The 17,240-nt window shown below is 40.2% G+C and overlaps 2 protein-coding genes across 3 annotated transcripts in view; one reads left to right on the forward strand and one right to left on the reverse strand.

The window, feature by feature from the left end:
- The window catches only part of LOC149098984 (kinesin-II 95 kDa subunit-like), a 52,397-nt gene extending 46,630 nt beyond the window's left edge, over positions 1-5,767 (forward strand). For both annotated transcript variants that reach the window (XM_089277344.1, XM_089277345.1), the window contains 4 exons: positions 317-422; positions 2,538-2,677; positions 2,885-2,959; positions 3,201-5,767. In XM_089277344.1, the coding sequence (XP_089133470.1) occupies positions 317-422; positions 2,538-2,677; positions 2,885-2,959; positions 3,201-3,312 (433 nt within the window). In that variant the 3' untranslated portion in view covers positions 3,313-5,767. The remainder of the gene's footprint in view (positions 1-316; positions 423-2,537; positions 2,678-2,884; positions 2,960-3,200) is intronic.
- LOC149098986 (sodium-dependent glucose transporter 1A-like) lies at positions 5,338-17,053 on the reverse strand. Its single transcript, XM_089277347.1, has 3 exons — positions 16,751-17,053; positions 12,480-12,765; positions 5,338-7,751 (listed from the first exon to the last, which is right to left on the reverse strand). The coding sequence occupies exons 1-3, from the start codon at positions 17,051-17,053 to the stop codon at positions 6,598-6,600; spliced, it is 1,743 nt and encodes a 580-aa protein (XP_089133473.1). The 3' UTR covers positions 5,338-6,597.
- Positions 17,054-17,240: the final 187 nt, after the last annotated feature.

The raw sequence follows: 17,240 nt of genomic DNA on the forward strand, positions 1-17,240 counted from the left end.
TAACAGCCGCTTTGGCCAATGTCCCTGTACACTGCAAGTAGTCTCTCTTTTGCTCGAAAATCCGTGGGGAAGAACGCAAATCGAGTGAACGTGCGAGCGTGACTGCGTTGCGTTCTTCGTTGCGGTCTTCCCCACGGATTTTCAAGCAACAGAGAGACTGCTCGCACTCTAATGCCCCTGTGACTTTCCCCTTTTTAAAAAATCACATAAAGTTTACCCGGTTCAATATTATCCTTTTGATTCACGTTCTACTGATTGCTTTTTGTTGTGGCTTGTTATGTTGACTAGTTCTAATGTTGCACGTTGTATTGAGCAGCCAGCAAGCTATGGCCAAAAGACCAGTATCAGCTGTTGGGAACAGGCGACCCATCACCGAGTACGCCAAAATGGCGGCGGCTATGGGCGGACACATGAGATACAAGGTACCTACACCTATCAGCCAAACAGCCCGTCATTTCGTCTTGTTAAAAATTACCCTCGTGATGTAACTTAATTCCCTTTAACGTGACTTCATTGCGAGGTTATATCCAGGAAATGTTACTCAGTAACTCAAACACATATTGGACACCGTTGTGAAATGCAAAAGATTGTTCTCTAATCTTGCACGTCTTCGCTGTGAATAAAGTCGTAGAAACGTTACGTGAGTCATCAGCTCAATGCCTTCAGTCTTCAATATCACAAGATGGCAATATTTAACATAACTGATTGATAACTACTTATTAACCGAGAGTGAGGTCTTTACGGGAAAATCTCCAACCGAGACCTTGCCGTGTTGACCGAGCGATAGAGGGGCGAAAGAGGCGAAACATTAAGGGTCTTGGGGAAACAAAACTAACTGTTTCCCGGGTAGCCAGTCATTTAGTGATTTGTAATACCTCCCAACTCAAAAATAATAATAATGAGGAAAAAAAACTGTGAAAAATCATTTGTTTGAGGCCGGCTGGCACACAAATTTGCCGCAGTTTCAAGGAGCACGACCTGATCACATGCGAGTCGAAAGTTCAAGTTGTTCTTTCCCTAGGGAGTTAGTTAGTTTTGACCACGGTACGTGACACATTCTCATCCAATTGGAAAACGTATTTGAGTGGGGAGGTATAACAACATAGAATATGTCAATGTGGCTAGAGCTTATGAAGCACGTTCAAATCCTGTTGATGGGAATTTATGATTAACCTGCAATGAGATTTTTGTGAAACTTTGCCTATTGATTGTTTATATTATAGGAACTTAAATTTTGAAATAAAAATGAGGGGTCCCCATGTTCGTTTAGGAGCAACAGCACCTTGTTTATACCCATATAAATCCTAATAGTAGCACCATGATTGTATTCAAGATTGCTTGCTAAATTCACGTTTCTGACAATTGCTTTTTGTTCTACACTGAGAATTGTTCCATATTTATTTTACACAGAGAAATTTATTACTCAATTCAAAACTACAGAAAAAAATGATAGGTCACCATACTCGTTTGCGAGAAAATGACGATTTACCTCTATGGCGAGGTCCAGCTGTAAAGAAAAAGCCGCCATTTTTTAATTCGCGCGCGCTAATCACGCGTGAAATTATGCGCAGTAGGGATGCGCAATGCAACACTGGGGAATGACGTTAAGCGGCCTTCACACGCAAACAAAGGTTGGCAAACTCGTGTTGGCAAACTCAAGTTGGTGTGTGTGAACGGCTCTAAAACAGTCTCCAAACACGTTTGCAAACTGTTGGCGGCAAATAGAACTTGTCTCTATTCTCGCCAACTATTTCACTAACTTTTTCGTGTTGGTAAACTCGTATTTGACGTGTGAACGATTGGCAAACAACTGTCAACCAATCAAAACACGCGCTCTATTCACGTGATTCATTTGCGTGACACTTCACAAAATGGCGGACGCAAGTCAAGATGAACTTGGGGCCACTTCAAAATTTATGGAAGAGGTTCACAATTGTCCGGCTGTTTGGGACGTTTTATCTGTAGTCTACAAAGATAGTAAAAACAAACGAAAGAAAATGGAGGAGCTAGCAGACAAACTGAGTTTCGTCCTAACCTTTCTCGCTTTCTGTGTCTTCTCTTCTCTTCTTCTGTTCCATTGTTCTACGTGAGTGCCACTGCACTAAGTCGGCCATGTTGAAAATTACCGTGTGTTGTGATTTGACGCGAGTTTGACGTGTGAAGGAACGAGTTTGCTAAATTTTGGAAGTTCGCCAACACGAGTTAGCCAACTTAAGATTGCCGTGTGAAGACAGCTTAAGACCCTTCACTCCTGTTGTTGTTTGTGTTTGTTGTTGTTCTTTTAGTCACGTTCAAACGATATTAGCAGTGAATGATGTTACATATTTATATTTAGCAATATTAGCAATACATGGGCACCTAACTTGTTTGGTTTCTTATAGTTAGTCAGGTACCTTGTTACCTTTTTTTTTTTTCGTGAAATATACTATATAAAAAGATACTATATTTTAGATGAGGTAGAAATAAACTATTGTTGTTGTTTTCTGTTGTTGTCGTGGTTGTTTTGGTAACGATGCCTGTTGTTTGTTCCTTCCAAGGCTGAGAATATCATCATGATCGAACTAGACATGCCTAACAGGACTACCAGGGATTATGAAGGTCCTGCTGTGGCACCCAAGGTTCAAGCGGCTCTTGATGCTGCTCTTCAAGATGAAGAGGACCTCACCCTTGATGCCGAGTAAGCTACGGAACACTTGGTTGTTTTACTATCAAGGGATGTCAATGCTCAGAGACACCAAAACATTTTGATTCGAGCTATGGTTTACCTCAACTGTAGGTTAATAAAATAATATATAGCTAGTAGCCAACGATCTGTATTAGTGCTTTTTGTGTGCATGTTAGTAGGGATGTATTGACCTTTGTTGTATATTTCTTTCTTTTTTAGTGTTCTTCTCAGTAAAACTAAAGTGAAATCAAAAAGAAGAGACAAGCCTGATCGCAGTGAACGACCGAAAACAGGGTAAGCTGAAAATCAAAATTACTTTTCCGTTGCACTGATTTGAATTTGAAACCTTACCGATCCCTTCAACGCGGTCTCTGATTGGTTGATTTCCACGTGGTTTGCACGAACCGCTTCACAATGAGTTTAATAAACCATATAAAACACAGCGCTTTTCACTGCGTGAAATTTACTAGTTTGCTCTACAACATCGAAAAATGCACGAATCGCGTGTCGTAATTCTGTAACCTTATTTCCTCAGACGGAGGAGTCGAGGCCCACAGCCATCAGGTCAGCAGCAGGGTTCATCGGAGTCTGCGCAATATCCAACTGCAAGAGGCTTGTTAGCTCAACAGAAGAGAGTGTTACCATAGTAACAACAGTGGATATTAAATTATTGCTTTAGTCGATGTACGCTGTATTTAAGGGGGGACGGGGGGGGGGGGGGTAGCACGGTAATGCGCTTGTATGGTTTTTTCCAAAAATGAGTGCAAGTTGAATTCGCAAGATACCAAGAAATATTTCACTGAAAAGAAAACAAAGAGCTAAATATAGCTCTTTGATGTTGTGGTCGTTTGGCCAGGTTCGTGCAACAATGTTGCACCCGGCCATGCGCACTAGTTCGATATTCAATACCCAACATGTCGCAACACGTCGCAACAGGGTGGCCAAACGCACCCAACATGTTGCGCCCAACAACGTTGCGATATGTTGTGTTGATATGTTGCGATCGTTTGGCCGGGGCTTGCAAATACTGGGCCAACGATGTTGCGATATGTTGCGTTGCAATGTTGCGATGGTTTGGCCGGGGCTTGCAAATACTGGGCCAACAATTTTGCGTTGAAATGTTGCGACGGTTTGGCCGGGGCTTGCAAATACTGGGCCAACAATTTTGCGTTCAAATGTTGCGATGGTTTGGCCGGGGCTTGCAAGTACTGGGCCAACAATGTTGCGATGGTTTGGCCGGGACTTAACGTCTCTACTGTAGTTTCAAGCTAACCTCCTACGCAGACGTCCTAGATTACGTCACTAGCCACGAGGGTCTGTGTACGAGGCTAGTTAGCTGGTTTGTTATGTCCTTTTCAGTTCCAAGTATTTTTTTTTGTTTTGTTTCCTCTAGATTACTAGCTTATTCTGTTTAGATTTTCCGTCTGTTTGAGAGAAACGTTTTGTGTAGCAAAATGACGGGCGCATTAACGTGCTACAAGAGGAGACCAAGGTATTTATCTTAATCTTCTCTTGGTGTAAAAAGAATATCATTAACATCATCATAATATACTTGTTTTTAGTTTAGAGATCATTACTTCATGTTTCAGTTTACGTGTTATGCCGTGAAATATTTCAGAGACAGTGCAGAAAAGGGAAATGTCTGTCTCGCTGGGTTGGGATTGCCACACATTTCATAACACAATACGGATCGAGTGTAGCGCAGTGGAAGACCGATATCGTCCCGATAGTCCCTAGAAAACCTTGTTAATACGAGATTATGACTAAAAAAACTATTGAAGACGTTTTCACTGACTTTGTTGGGCGATGATAGATGCTGGATACCCGGGGGGGGGGGACTTCCATATACAAAGGACGGGGTGTTCGTCGTACCTTTCACGGGTTAAAAAAGCAGATTTGGTAGCTGTTAGGGTGTTCAGTCTGAGAAGGTCCTCAGCGGGAGCTTTTGTGGTACCTTTTAGGGTATTGAGCCCAGTAAATATGACAGATGTTTTGTTTTAGAATTAGTGTCTCTCAGGGCTGGAAACAATTTCAAGCCACGTCCACAAAACAGGATCTTGGTATCTCTTAGCGGTTCTTTTCAAAATTTCCGACGAGCAACCCCCGTCCTTTTTATATGGGAGTCCCCCCGGGGGGCCGGGGGGGTTGGACAGTGGCGAGTTTATACCACAGAAAGAACTTCTTAAAAAGCAGTACGGACTCGATCTTAGTCAGGCTGATTATTTTCTGGATTTGTTGTCCACAAAATGTAATGCAAACACCTCGGACTGAAGTTCACAGGCAACGTCTTTCAGTGCCCTTCCCAAAATTTGTTTTTTTTCTTTCCTCTGGTGTAAACGAGCCGTAGACACAGTTCATGAAATGGTGACTGTCATTTCCTTGCTTCTTCTGTCTCATAGCTCCGTTAAATTTATATAAAGGGTATGTAAAATGTTTCACTGTTAGTCATGTGGGAAGCAATTCATTACGTGTTTTCCCGTCTGCATGAAGTAGTCTAACCCTCAAATTTCGTCACTGTAGCGCTTGTGGCGACAGTTTTACGAGGGAATATTCTTACTGCTCGGGACGAGCTCAGACTGTTTCCTGATTGGACAAAAAAATTGGAGGATTGCCGAAAAGCGTCGGCTTTTCTACACTGAACAGTCAGTGAACCAAACTGTGAAAGCCCTGCATTTGTCATTGAATTTAAGTAAATTTAATTCTTTAAGCTGGATCATTACTTAAAATATTGTATTGCAAATACCAGTAATGAAATGTTCTAACTAGTTATTATAAAATATACTGAGAAAATTGTTACTGTGAAATATGTGTATCAGAGATACTGTGGCAAAAAAAAAAAAAAAAAAAAAAAAACTGAACCTAAACCTTTTAATCACCGGTCTTCTATCGCGAACTCACCAAAAATCAGCCATGTTTTGGATTAACTCCAGTGGCCAGGGGTCCGTTTCTCGAAAGCCCCGGAAACATCTCGGGGCCCGAAAAGCCATTTTCAGTTAATCGGTATTTAAAGACAGAGAGGTGTATACGCCTGAAACCTCTTGTACGGAATGGAACCTCTGTTTATATTAAGAATATGTGAATAAAACAGCTCTGTAATCATAAGGTTTGAGATTTTGCTACGGCTTTCCGGGTGCGAAAACTTTTCGGGACCTTCCTAATCCAGAAACGGACCCCAGGTCCGTAAAGGAAGTTATATTTTCACCAAATTTGTTGCAAAAATTGTTTTTTTTTTTAAAGTCTCTCCCCAGCTCAGTGGACAAAACGCTCGCTCACCGTTGTCTAGGGGTTCAAGAGTTCGTATCTCCGTGTCGGTCGGTCTAAGAACTTCACCTTTTTCTTATTTCAATACCTAATTTAAAATTGACTATCTTGTTTGTTTGTTTTTAAACACACACAAATTTAGACGGAATGCCACGTGAGGGGGGAAGGGAAGGGTAGTTCACGCAGTGCAATCAAAGGGTCGCGTTTTCTTAAAAAAAAAAAAGACTGAAATTTGGCAAACAGAAGCATTTGATACTTTGTATGCATGGTCAAGTGACAGTCCCACGAATCTTCATTGTCGTTCTGTACTTTTTCATGCATGGTTTGCATTGCCAAAAACAAGAGAAGGTGAAGGGTGATAGGGTTAACTTCCCATATAGACTTTATTCCGTAGTAATCCTTCCCTGGGGTCAGAAATCCCGGAATCCCAGAAATAGCCAATCCAGTGACGCGGATTTTGGTCACGTGAACAGCCCAAGCGGATTAACGCGCATTTGCATCTTCGACGAAAACTTCCACGCAACGCTCGTAATAAAATGACTCGGTGAAGAAATGGTTACCATGTCTCAAATTAAATTGAGATATGACCTTGGAAATATTACAGGCTCTCATTGGGGATTGACTCTCTTTTTAAATACACTTCATTCTTCTAGACTACCAAAAAAAAAAATCTAAGCCACTTGACTATACACTGCCCGGTCTTGATCGCCATTGAAGAATTCCTCGTTATTCTGCTCCAAGAGCTGTAGAACCTCATCAGGCTGGCGTTTACTTCTCCCGTCTTCATGTTTTTCTTGATTCCGCTGGTACAACATCCCAGCAAAGCCGGTGCTCCGCTTAAAGTAGCGACTAACTCCCACGATCAACAAGTAAGTCAGAAGCGTTAAGATGCTGATGACAAACGCACAAGCCATCAGCGAGCACGGCCCCACCGATGTATCAACAATCGTGTTTCCCACAGCAAGGGGAATGAGCATCTCGCCAAAACTTGCCGCCACTAAAAGAACAGATGCCGTCTTTCCTGACACTGTTACAAAATACTCCGCAAAGTTGATGGCAGATGGGAACACGGACGCCATTGAAATCCCCAAAATGACGGTGCCCGCCCACAGTTTGGTATGGTCGGATTTGTTGCATTCTAAGTTAGAAATTTGCGACACTAGTATGGCTGATCCCAACATGCACCCAGCCATGTCAAGCCAGAGCATCTTGGAAGGTCTCAGATACCTTGACAACGGTACAGATGCCAGTCGCGCCAAGGCGAAGCTGCCCCAGAAGGCAGAAGTGAGAAATGCTGCATCATCCTCGCTCATCGATGGAATGCTCTTCACACCGAATGTAAAGATGTATCCTCCATATGCAATCTCTAGACCCACATAGAGCAAAAGGAATATAGAAAACAGCGAAAGAATCACCAGCCTGTATACCAGGCTGCCTTGGTTGCTTTTAGCAGCATCTTCCTGCTGACTCTGAGCGTCCTGTAGACTGCAAGCTTTTATTAACACGAACGCAATGAATCCAACAGCAGTAATGGCCAGGGGGAGAGAGCTGATCCAATACGCCCACGTGACAGGCATCGTACTCTCACTGGCATTATAAATACTGCAATTAGTAATATTCACTACGTGGTAAGTTGTTGTGTTTATGAACTCTGTTTCGTTTGTGGTTGCGTCTGAGACATTTATCCTGAGTGGGCCCATATCTTGAAGAAAGGGCTGTACTATAAGAGGGGCCACAAACGCGCCGAAGGCGAACACAAAGTGAAGAGCCTGCATGTAAGGTCTTGATTTCTTACCCCAGGTGTTCAGCAGAAGGACATTCCCACCTGAAACACAAGATGAATATTGTTCATTAGCCAAAATTAAAAATACAGCGAGTAAATGACAATAAATTTCCAAGTGTTCTAACAAAGCTTTCAACATGCTATGGTTCAAATTTACCCTTAGTACAATTTGGTACTTGTGTTTCCCTCTATTCTGGTACATGGTAATGTACTTAAGAAAACAGCCCTAAGAAAACACGCGCTGTTGACGTAATGATGGCGCGTGCAAAGAGAATTTACATTTTGATGATCAAAGTAAACAAGTTGTTTTCCTTTTTTCCGTCGCGGTGTTTTCTAAAGGAAATAGAAAACATGTTCCCCGTGTTTCTATCGAGTTTTAGTACAGATCTACTACCGTTCCATTACGAATTCCGTTCTCTGATTGGCTACACTACTCACTATCTATTCTATGATAGACAGTGAGTAGCGTGGCAATGTGCGCTTGTTAACAGAATGACGGCCGCTTCTTTGCGTTTTCGAGGTGCCTGAAGATTATTTAGATAAAGTTTTGAACGACTAGCAGATTTATACTAAGACAATTAGATTATTCGCTCTCGATTTCTATCGACCTCATGATCTAATTGTTTAATAGAAACACTCGTGAAAGTTTGGGAGAACTCAAAAAAGCCATGGAAACACTCGTCTGCGGCTCGTGTTCCCACAGCATTTCTCATTCTCCCAAACGTCCACTCGTGTTTCTATAGCTCGATACAAACACGGTACATGTGTTCTATTTCTGAAATAATGGACGTGAAACAAAGGAAAATACCACATTGTACCAAAGGTAAAATTGAACCACAACATCATATATATGCATATACCTGGGGCGGATCTAGGGGGGTTCAGGGGTCTCAGACGAACCTCGTAGAACTTGTAAAAATATTAATCAATGCTCTTAAGGTGGCTTTATAGGGTAATCATTTATGGCGTTGCGCGCGCAAGTGCTATGTTTGAACGCTGTTTTTGCATTCGCTTTCACACCTAGTCCTCTCAAACTTATTACATGTAATAAGCAATGATTAAATAGTGTTTTGCTATCATCTCTGTTAAAATTTTGGGATTTAGTCTTAAATAATAAATGCCCAAACAAAAGTGTTTTTTACTATTTTTTATGGCTTTATTTGTGATTTTCATGAATTTCCTTCGGTGAAATCTTCCAAAATTTTTACATCACATCGCTTCCAGCGGGATACGAATCTTAAACACGAAAAAAGTAGGGGTTGTAAAGGCAGTTTTTTCGATATTTCCAAATTTATGACTTTTACCGCTGCAAAAAATCTGGTCTTCTAGATTTCCCTGAAAAACGAGCTCCGACTAAAGTAAAATATTTTCTACCAATGTGCCAAATTTTACGGAATTTCACCGAAGGAAACGCGAGAAAATTCCCTGTCAGTTTTGCTTTTTGTGCTCGTGTTGACGTAATAAAATATCGAAAAACACTGACGTTTCCTTTGAGCGCGCGCAGATTACTTCCTCAGCGCTCGCGCGATCGTAAAACTATAGGGAGCCTCCTTAATCCTTAATGGAATGAAACTATAACGTTTTCTGACACTCTTGACTTGGCCTCAGAATGCCGAGAATCCCATTTCCGAGAACCTCAATTTCTTAAATTTTATGGGGAAGAATGCCCACGGATCCCCCTACAGGGTACCACCTTCGGCGGTCTGTATCTCGAGCCCCCTTCTCCAAAATCCTGTATCTTCCCCAGTATACGCATTTTGTGATTTGTCAATAGCTGCTCACTCAGGCACTAGTGCAACAAACGGGAGTAAGCGACCACCTCTCCTCAGCGACCAGTTTTCCGAAGTACCAAAAGTTTCCGAGTCAAATCACTATATTTGGAACCTCTTGTAAGCAACCACCTCTCGCAAGTCACCGCGACCACTTTTAGAGCTAAAAGTTTGACATTTTCTTTTGTTTTTAGCCTCCTGTAAGCAACCATTTGACAGATAATGGAGCGTAAATTGGGTAATAAAGTGTTGTAGCATTGTCGCATTCCTGAGTAGTACACGAGATGGAAATTTCTCAATGGGAAGTACCAGATTTTTTCTCGAAATTGACTTTTCACAAGATTAACGCATTTCAAACATGGGGTAAGTCTCTGCAGTTACAATATGCTAATGAGGCAAAATTTTCACCCAATATGGTCTAAGCTCTCGTAAGCGACCACCTCCTGTAGCGACCACTTAGGCTTGACATTTTGGGTGGTAGCTTACGGGAGGTTCAACTGTACTTAAATTCACTGGTGCCCATTTATACAAGCTGGGTGGAGAGAGGCACTGTGAGAGTTAAGTGTCTTGCCATCATACAGGGTTGCAAATATTTTTTTTTTCTCTTGAAAGGACAAATGTCCTACTAAGACACCATCTTGGTCAGACAAAACAGATTGTGGTCGGACATCACCAAAAAAAGTAAGATTACTCACGGTAGATTTTTATTCATCCTTACAGTAAAGTGATTTACCGTAAGGTAAATGTTCGCACACCATGTCCGACCACAGTTGGGATTCGTCGGACGAGCAAATTTTGGTTAGCCAATGTCCGATGACTGACTGTTATTTGCAGCCCTGATTACACAATAGTTACTCACTGTAGATACATTTAATTTATTGCTATTTAGCCAAAGTGGTTGCAATCAAAAAGCAACCATCTTGATATACTGGGCAAAAAAAGGTAACCCGTTCAGAAAATAACCTCTCCCAAAAATAAGCTCACTACAGTGCAGATATCAGGTGTAAATTTCCCTCCCTCTTATGATACCTCGACCCACAACAGGGTTGTTTGAGAATACAGTGTATGCCCGTAGGATTATTATCGCTGAAAATGTTGAAGTATTTGTTAGCAACTGCATTGAATTACATGCACATGCTGAGTCTGTATCAAGATGAACTTTTGCAACAAGTAGCAGGGCGTGGTGGGGGGGGGGGAGGGGGAGCTGGTGGTAGGGCAGTTGGAAGCAAATAGACAGAGCCAGGAGCAATTGCAGAATGTGAAACTATTTTGAAGTCTCCTTTAAGTGTTTCTTTTCAGTTACCATTCAAGCACAAACTGTTTTCTGTGACAACAAATCTCCCCTAAAATGCTTTCAGTTTTTAGCACCTGTCTACCCTCCTACCTACCCATCAAAGTGACCCTTTCACCAGATTGGAGGCAGCGTAGCCGAGTGGTTTAGGGCACTGGATTTGAAATCTGGAGTTCCCTGGTTCAAGTCCTCCACCCTACCGCTATCTTCGACTACATTGTGCAAATAGCCAACTGGTTAGACTCCCACCAGTTGGGATTCTTAATTATTATAGTTTATGTTCTATTTGCAGTATTTGTTTGATTATTTTCATGTATTTACAGTGTCCCCCAATTAGCACGACAGTGCTATTAATACATTAAACATAGTTTACTTTAAAAATACCATACTTGTAGTCAGGCATGATAAAAGACAAATTATCCCAAGTACAACACGTGGTCGACACTCTAAAGATCAATGGTTATACCGACCAATTTATTAGAAGCTGTCAAAGTACCATTGTTTCTACAAACCAGTCTCAAACTAAAAGAGGTGTTGTTACTTTGCCGTACATTCAAGGAACTTCAGAGAAAATCGCAAAAACTTTAGATCACTTCAATATCCATGTTGCCCACAAACCCATAAGACCGTTGCCTCTATTTTAAAAAAACCTAAAGACAAATTCAGTAAAGACCTATCAACAGGAGTGATCTATAAAATCACTGTAAAGACTGTGACAAAGTCTATATCGGTCAAACATCGAGAGCCCTAAGATCCAGGACTAGAGAGCACAAGAGAGCGATTTTCAAGGGAGACAGGAATTCTTTATTAGCCCAACATTGCATACAAAACAATCATGATTTTGACCTTGATGATGTCAAGATCAATGACCGCTGTTCCCAATGGTCAAAAAGATTATTTTTAGAAGCGTGGCACTCAATTTGCAAACCGAATACCACTAATGAACACATTTACATTCCTGACATTTACAAGGCCCTTGGCAATCCCAAGTGACGTTTCTGCCGCTCTTTTAAAGCACTCATTTGCATTTGTAGCCATTTATGCTGAAGAAGGTTATAGTATTTTAACCAAAACGTCCACACAAAAAGTTTTTTAGTCAGTGACAACAAAATTTTAATTCTTATTTTTATAGTTTACTTATTTATTTATTTATTTACTTATTATTATATTATTATTACTACATGTATCTCAAGCAGCCAGTTTTAAAGAAATGGAAATTTTGTAAATAACCATCCACATCATTGAACTGATTCACAAAAGAGCCAAGCCAGGTGGCCTGACACAAACGTGAGAGAGACTTAGGGAGAATTTTAAAGTTTATGTCACATATATGGTCTCAGGCAAAATAGTTTCCCTATTAGGGTGTTTTAAATTAACTGGCTGGATCAAAATTCTCTCATTATCAATGCCTCAGTAGCCACTTCAAAACAAAACTCCAAGAAAATTATCTTTACGTGTACCATATTTCATTATCTCCCTAAGCAGCATTGGGTAGAACTTTCCAGAAAATATATCCAGGAAATTCCAATCCCTTGTGTGCGGGAAAAATGGTTAGTTTCTGGAACCACACATTAAATTTGCCAATTATCTAGTAAAGAGTACGATATATCAAATTTGAAACAGTGACACTGTTACATTTTACATTTTATGGCAAGAATTCTGCTCTGACTGATGTTGACAACATTATTAATATTATTTGATCTCTCAAACCTGTGTCAAGTGATCCAAGCGCCACTCCTAACAATGCTATGACAACCACCAACCCATAAATACTACTAACGTACGGCAAAACCCACATCATCAGAGTGGCCCACAAACATGACAGCGATAACACCACGTGCCCATTGTACTTGTCAAATAACCAGCCGCCAACAATGCTCCCAGTGAGGTAACCAATAGAGCGAGATGTGAATGCATATGACATGTGTGCCAGGCTTGTTTCAATTTGACAGGACAACTCTATCAATGTGGGTCCTAGGATGGCCACAGAAGTACCCTGTGTAGAAAGGGAAGAAAATTGTTAGTATTAATAAAAATGATGCAATATTAGTGTCAGAATCACTTAGCCATTAAACTGGCTTTCCAAGAATTTCTGTGTAATTAGCGTAGACTACAAGTAGTCCCTCTTTCGCTTAGTCATTCAAGCACGTTGTGTGGCCATTTTTTATTGTGGCTTGCTTTCACATCATGCATGACAGACTAAGCAAAAGAGGAACTACTGGAAGTCTAGCCTAGTGTTAGCTAACAGTAATAACAATGTCTTCATTTTGAATTCACTTTATAAAGAATAAAACATGTGTGAAAAATGCTCAGACATTGTGCTCTAAACCAAGCAAAAAGATGGTCTAAAACTTAAAAAAAAAACTTATAACAGGCTGTCTGGGTTTGGCTGGATTGTCTCTGAATCAAAAACAAATTTAAATGTTTGAAAGAACCTAGAGGATACACACCATGTGCTCACCATTCTTCTAACTATGCCCATGTCCACTGCAGCACCAGAGAGATTAGTTGAACAGACCATAGGAACAGTGAACAGACATGCAAAAGACAGTCTGTTTGAGGTCAGAAACATAATGGCTTGAATGATATAATTTTTTTCTTATTTTCCTGTCAGTGTATCTGCAAAACTCTGAGGATGCAGTAAATCTAACATTTTCACAGAAGTAATTCAGTCTACAATGTGTTTTGCAGGCTGCTGGGGTAAATTTTCATTAGCTATGTTTCAGCAGCTTAGTGTCCCAAATTTTCGTCTGAAATCCGTCTGAGGTGAGATAAGATTAGTGTACAAAAATTGTGTAGTTCCACAAAATATTCTCTCTCCCCCAACTCCACTGAAAATTCCAATATTAAGGTCATTCCCCTGTATTGCATTGCGCATCCTTACTGCGCATAATTTATGGCGTCATAAAGCGCGCGTTCGTGCACACGCACATTGAAAACAAGGCGGATTTGCCTTAATATTGAGTTCTGTCAGTTGAAAAATGGCTATAGCTGGCTAATGAGCTCGGGCACCCCAAATGTTTTTCCAGTCATTTTAATCAACTAATCATTAGCTTTGCGTGAGAAAAGACTGATCTGATTTCTATGTTTGAAAATTGAATAAATAAGAAAAAGAGCAGCTGCATTGTAGTCTTTTCTATTTTGCAGTTTGATAGCCGTAGCAAGCAATTTGGTTCCAATATTTTAACAAAGATTCAGCTGTCTGTCAAAATCAAACTTAAAAAGTTTATTTGTGTCTGACACAAATATTGACTGTAGTTTGAGGTGTGTTTTCATGAGTCTGGGCTCACAAAGAGTTTACAATAACTTAGAATGCGTTCTTGTAATAAGCATTAAATAATGCTAAAATGGGACACTTTCAATGCCTCACTGCTCCTTAACGAGCACGGGCACCCCCCTTTTTATTTATAATTTAAGTTCTCATATGATAAATATTCATTGGACAAAGTTTGAACAAAAATCTAAATCCAATTTTATTTCAGGGGAATTACCTTAAGCTTCAAACATTTCTATATTTTTTCTTTAGTCTTAAAGAACCCACCCCCTCCCCCTCCCTAAGGAAATTCCAATTAAATCTCTGAAATAAAACACCCGAAATTCTAGTGTCTGAAATTTTTTGCAAGTAATGAATTAGTAACAATTTGCAGTTTTCACAATAATTGCAGAAATCCTTGTGTGCTCAATGGCTAATTTTCATTATTACGAATTGGATCATTGGATAATGCAATTCGAGCATTTTCATTGGCTTAGCCATCATGGGTTGTCAGCCATTATACCTTATGTTTTAAGAGTTTTTTATTTTAGTTTAGTTTTCTATATTTTAGGGGTGTTTTCAATATTCCAATATTCCACTCACGCTTGCTGGATATCGGATGATTATAATGATAAGCCAACTCATATCCAATGCCCGCTCGTGGAATAATTGACAATTAAGAAATGGTAAGCGTGCAGCGTGCAATTATCCGGTTATGGACACATGCGGGAGGTTGCTAAGCATGAAAGAAGCATAGAAGAAAGAAAGAAGCTTCTTGAGTGCTTAGCAAACCTCCCAAGAGCATCCATAACTCGATAGTTGCACACTGCATATTTACCATTTCTTGCATAAACATATTGAGACTTTTGAGATAATATTAATTTATTAAATCTCATCCTGCTTACATCAATTTGCGCGAAAATGTTCATTCAAAAATCTGACAAAGCAACACACCAACAATTTTTCCTGGATTGCGGCGAGTTATAGTTTTAATATATTTCCTCAATCAAACAAACAAAGAAACAACTTCAAACTGCTCCGTTAACCTAAATATCAAGCTGACAACAAACGAAAATAATTATTGTAATCGGTAAAAGCGTTTCCCAAAAGTTGACTAAGCTTACGGTAAATTGGATCAGTTTTCCGGAGAATTGAAAACAAACTGCATATGGTTGAAGCTTTTGGTGGCTGAGCTCTCTGTCCTTCATGGCCTCTTCGACAAAAGAACAATATGGAAAGAAACATTTCTCAAAAGCAAGAGTGGAGAAGAAAGTGAACAAAAACCCCTGGCTTTGAGCTGTTAGAGATGCTCTTATTCAATAGCAGGTTTGTGGGTTATGATGTCCTTTCCACTTTGTTTTAAATTTGATGAATTGCACATCTAAGGCTGAACTTAAACACATGAACAGCTTTAAAGGATGCTTTGTTACTTTCGTTATTTGGTAAAATAAGCTTAAATGAGCAGAAGACTGAGGCTTAAAGGAAGATGTCAGAAATGCAAGCTTATATTTGCGCAAGATGCAGGCATTCCTGCGAGCAGCTGTTTCTTCAAGAGTTCAATTCACGATCGAAAGACGAGTGATCTAGCAAAACTGAAACCCAGGATCTGAAATAATTCATCAGAGGCTACCAATATTTGAAAAACTATTATCTTTAATTAATGTTTTTGGAACAAACGGATTTTGTTTGTAAGACTTCACTTAAAACAGATATTTGCTAAAACTCTCATGTTCAAGTTTTTCTCGCCAAAGGCATTTCAATGGCTTTCGGCTGATACAGACCAGTTTGTTGTTTTGTTGGTCCATCTCCGAGTGCTTGTTCAACCAGCTCATTCAACTCCTGCTCGCTTAAATTAGCAAGGTGGAGGTCCGACAAAAACCTTGCGCTAGAAATTTGGTAGCTCACAGGAATTATCTTCCTCATCTCCAAAAGAATTATTAGATTTTTCCATATTTTAGGCAAAAAAATAGGAATTATGCCTTAAAAAAGTGGCATCATTAAAAAAAAAAATTGCTGAGAAAAAGTACAAATAAACAAACTGACATCAGCATGCAACCCACGGGCAAATGGATCGAGCATATCAGCCAGTCAGAATGCGTGCTCGTCTAAGGCTATGTTATAAATGTCCATAAGCCTGCAGACACATGAATTTATAATTTATGCAATAATTTATTGTAAAGAAAAAAACAAATTACCTCAGTTTTTCATGTGTTTGTCCTGTTATTGACAATGAATTTCATCATGCATGTAACATTGTCAAAAGGTCAAAGTAGCTGTGGATGTCAAACTGTCCGCTCTCACTCGTTGCGTGGTCATCACATAAACTATAAATTCATGTGTCTGTCTAAAACGCGACAATGAAAATTAGCCAATGAGTGCACGAGGATTTCTGCAGTTCTCGTGAAAAAAAAAAAAATTACACCAGTTTTTCATGTGTCTGTCCTATTATTGACAGTGAATTTCATCATACCATTGAAAAAATAGTGTGCAGGCTATCACCTATCCACAGCTACTTTGACAGTGCTAGCAGACGCATGAAAAACTGGTTCGATTGCCTTTCTTCGATTTATTTACCAGTCGATCTCGAGGCTTATTGTCATTATAATAGCAGCATATTGTTTGTGCTCAATGAGGCGAGCATCTACACTAAAAGTCACGCAAGCTGTAACAGAACATTCCTATAAACATTTTAGGTTCACTGCAAACATGAGTAAGAAATTCTGCTCACCAAGCCGAAGAAACTGACAAAGAGGCACACAGTTTTCGCCACTCGTACAGATGATGGCGAATATTTCGCCACAGTTGCCGAACCATTAGTATTTCGTGAACAAGCCGAAGAAAGATTTTCACGTTTGGCCTTTGAAGTCCGTATAAAGTCGACCATTTCGTCATCTTCATCGTCCCAAGCGCGAAGAATTTCCGCCATTTCGTTTGAGCTTGCTTGCTGACCCAGATTTTTACCGCCTCTTTTGGCAGTCGACGACGATAATCCAGCCATTTTACAAGTACCGAAATGTTCAAGAAGTCGCATAAACGTCTATCGTCGCAGGAGGAAAGGGAAATTTGAGAGCTGAACTTAACGATGTTACACGTAGTCCAGAAAAATAACGATGCACTGTTTACATCACGCAGGAGTCCATTTTTGTTTTGCGAGGATCGCATTTCAGACAGTCACAAGACGACAAATACTCTCCCTACCAATACCTAGACGGGAAATA

The sequence above is a fragment of the Orbicella faveolata genome, unplaced genomic scaffold (assembly GCF_042242905.1).
Source record: "Orbicella faveolata isolate gen_17 unplaced genomic scaffold, um_ofav_v1 contig_46, whole genome shotgun sequence".
In the NCBI taxonomy this organism is placed as follows: domain Eukaryota; kingdom Metazoa; phylum Cnidaria; class Anthozoa; order Scleractinia; family Merulinidae; genus Orbicella; species Orbicella faveolata.

What these genes read in the sequence shown, in the direction of transcription:
- LOC149098986 (XM_089277347.1), bottom strand. Translation starts at nt 17,053, where the DNA reads ATGCGACTTCTTGAACATTTCGGTACTTGTAAAATGGCTGGATTATCG. An exon ending in TTGTCAGTTTCTTCGGCTTG is followed by an intron (nt 12,766 to 16,750) that starts GTGAGCAGAATT and finishes CTTTCTACACAG; the next exon opens with GGTACTTCTGTGGCCATCCT. An exon ending in GCTTGGATCACTTGACACAG is followed by an intron (nt 7,752 to 12,479) that starts GTTTGAGAGATC and finishes CTTGTGTTTCAG; the next exon opens with GTGGGAATGTCCTTCTGCTG.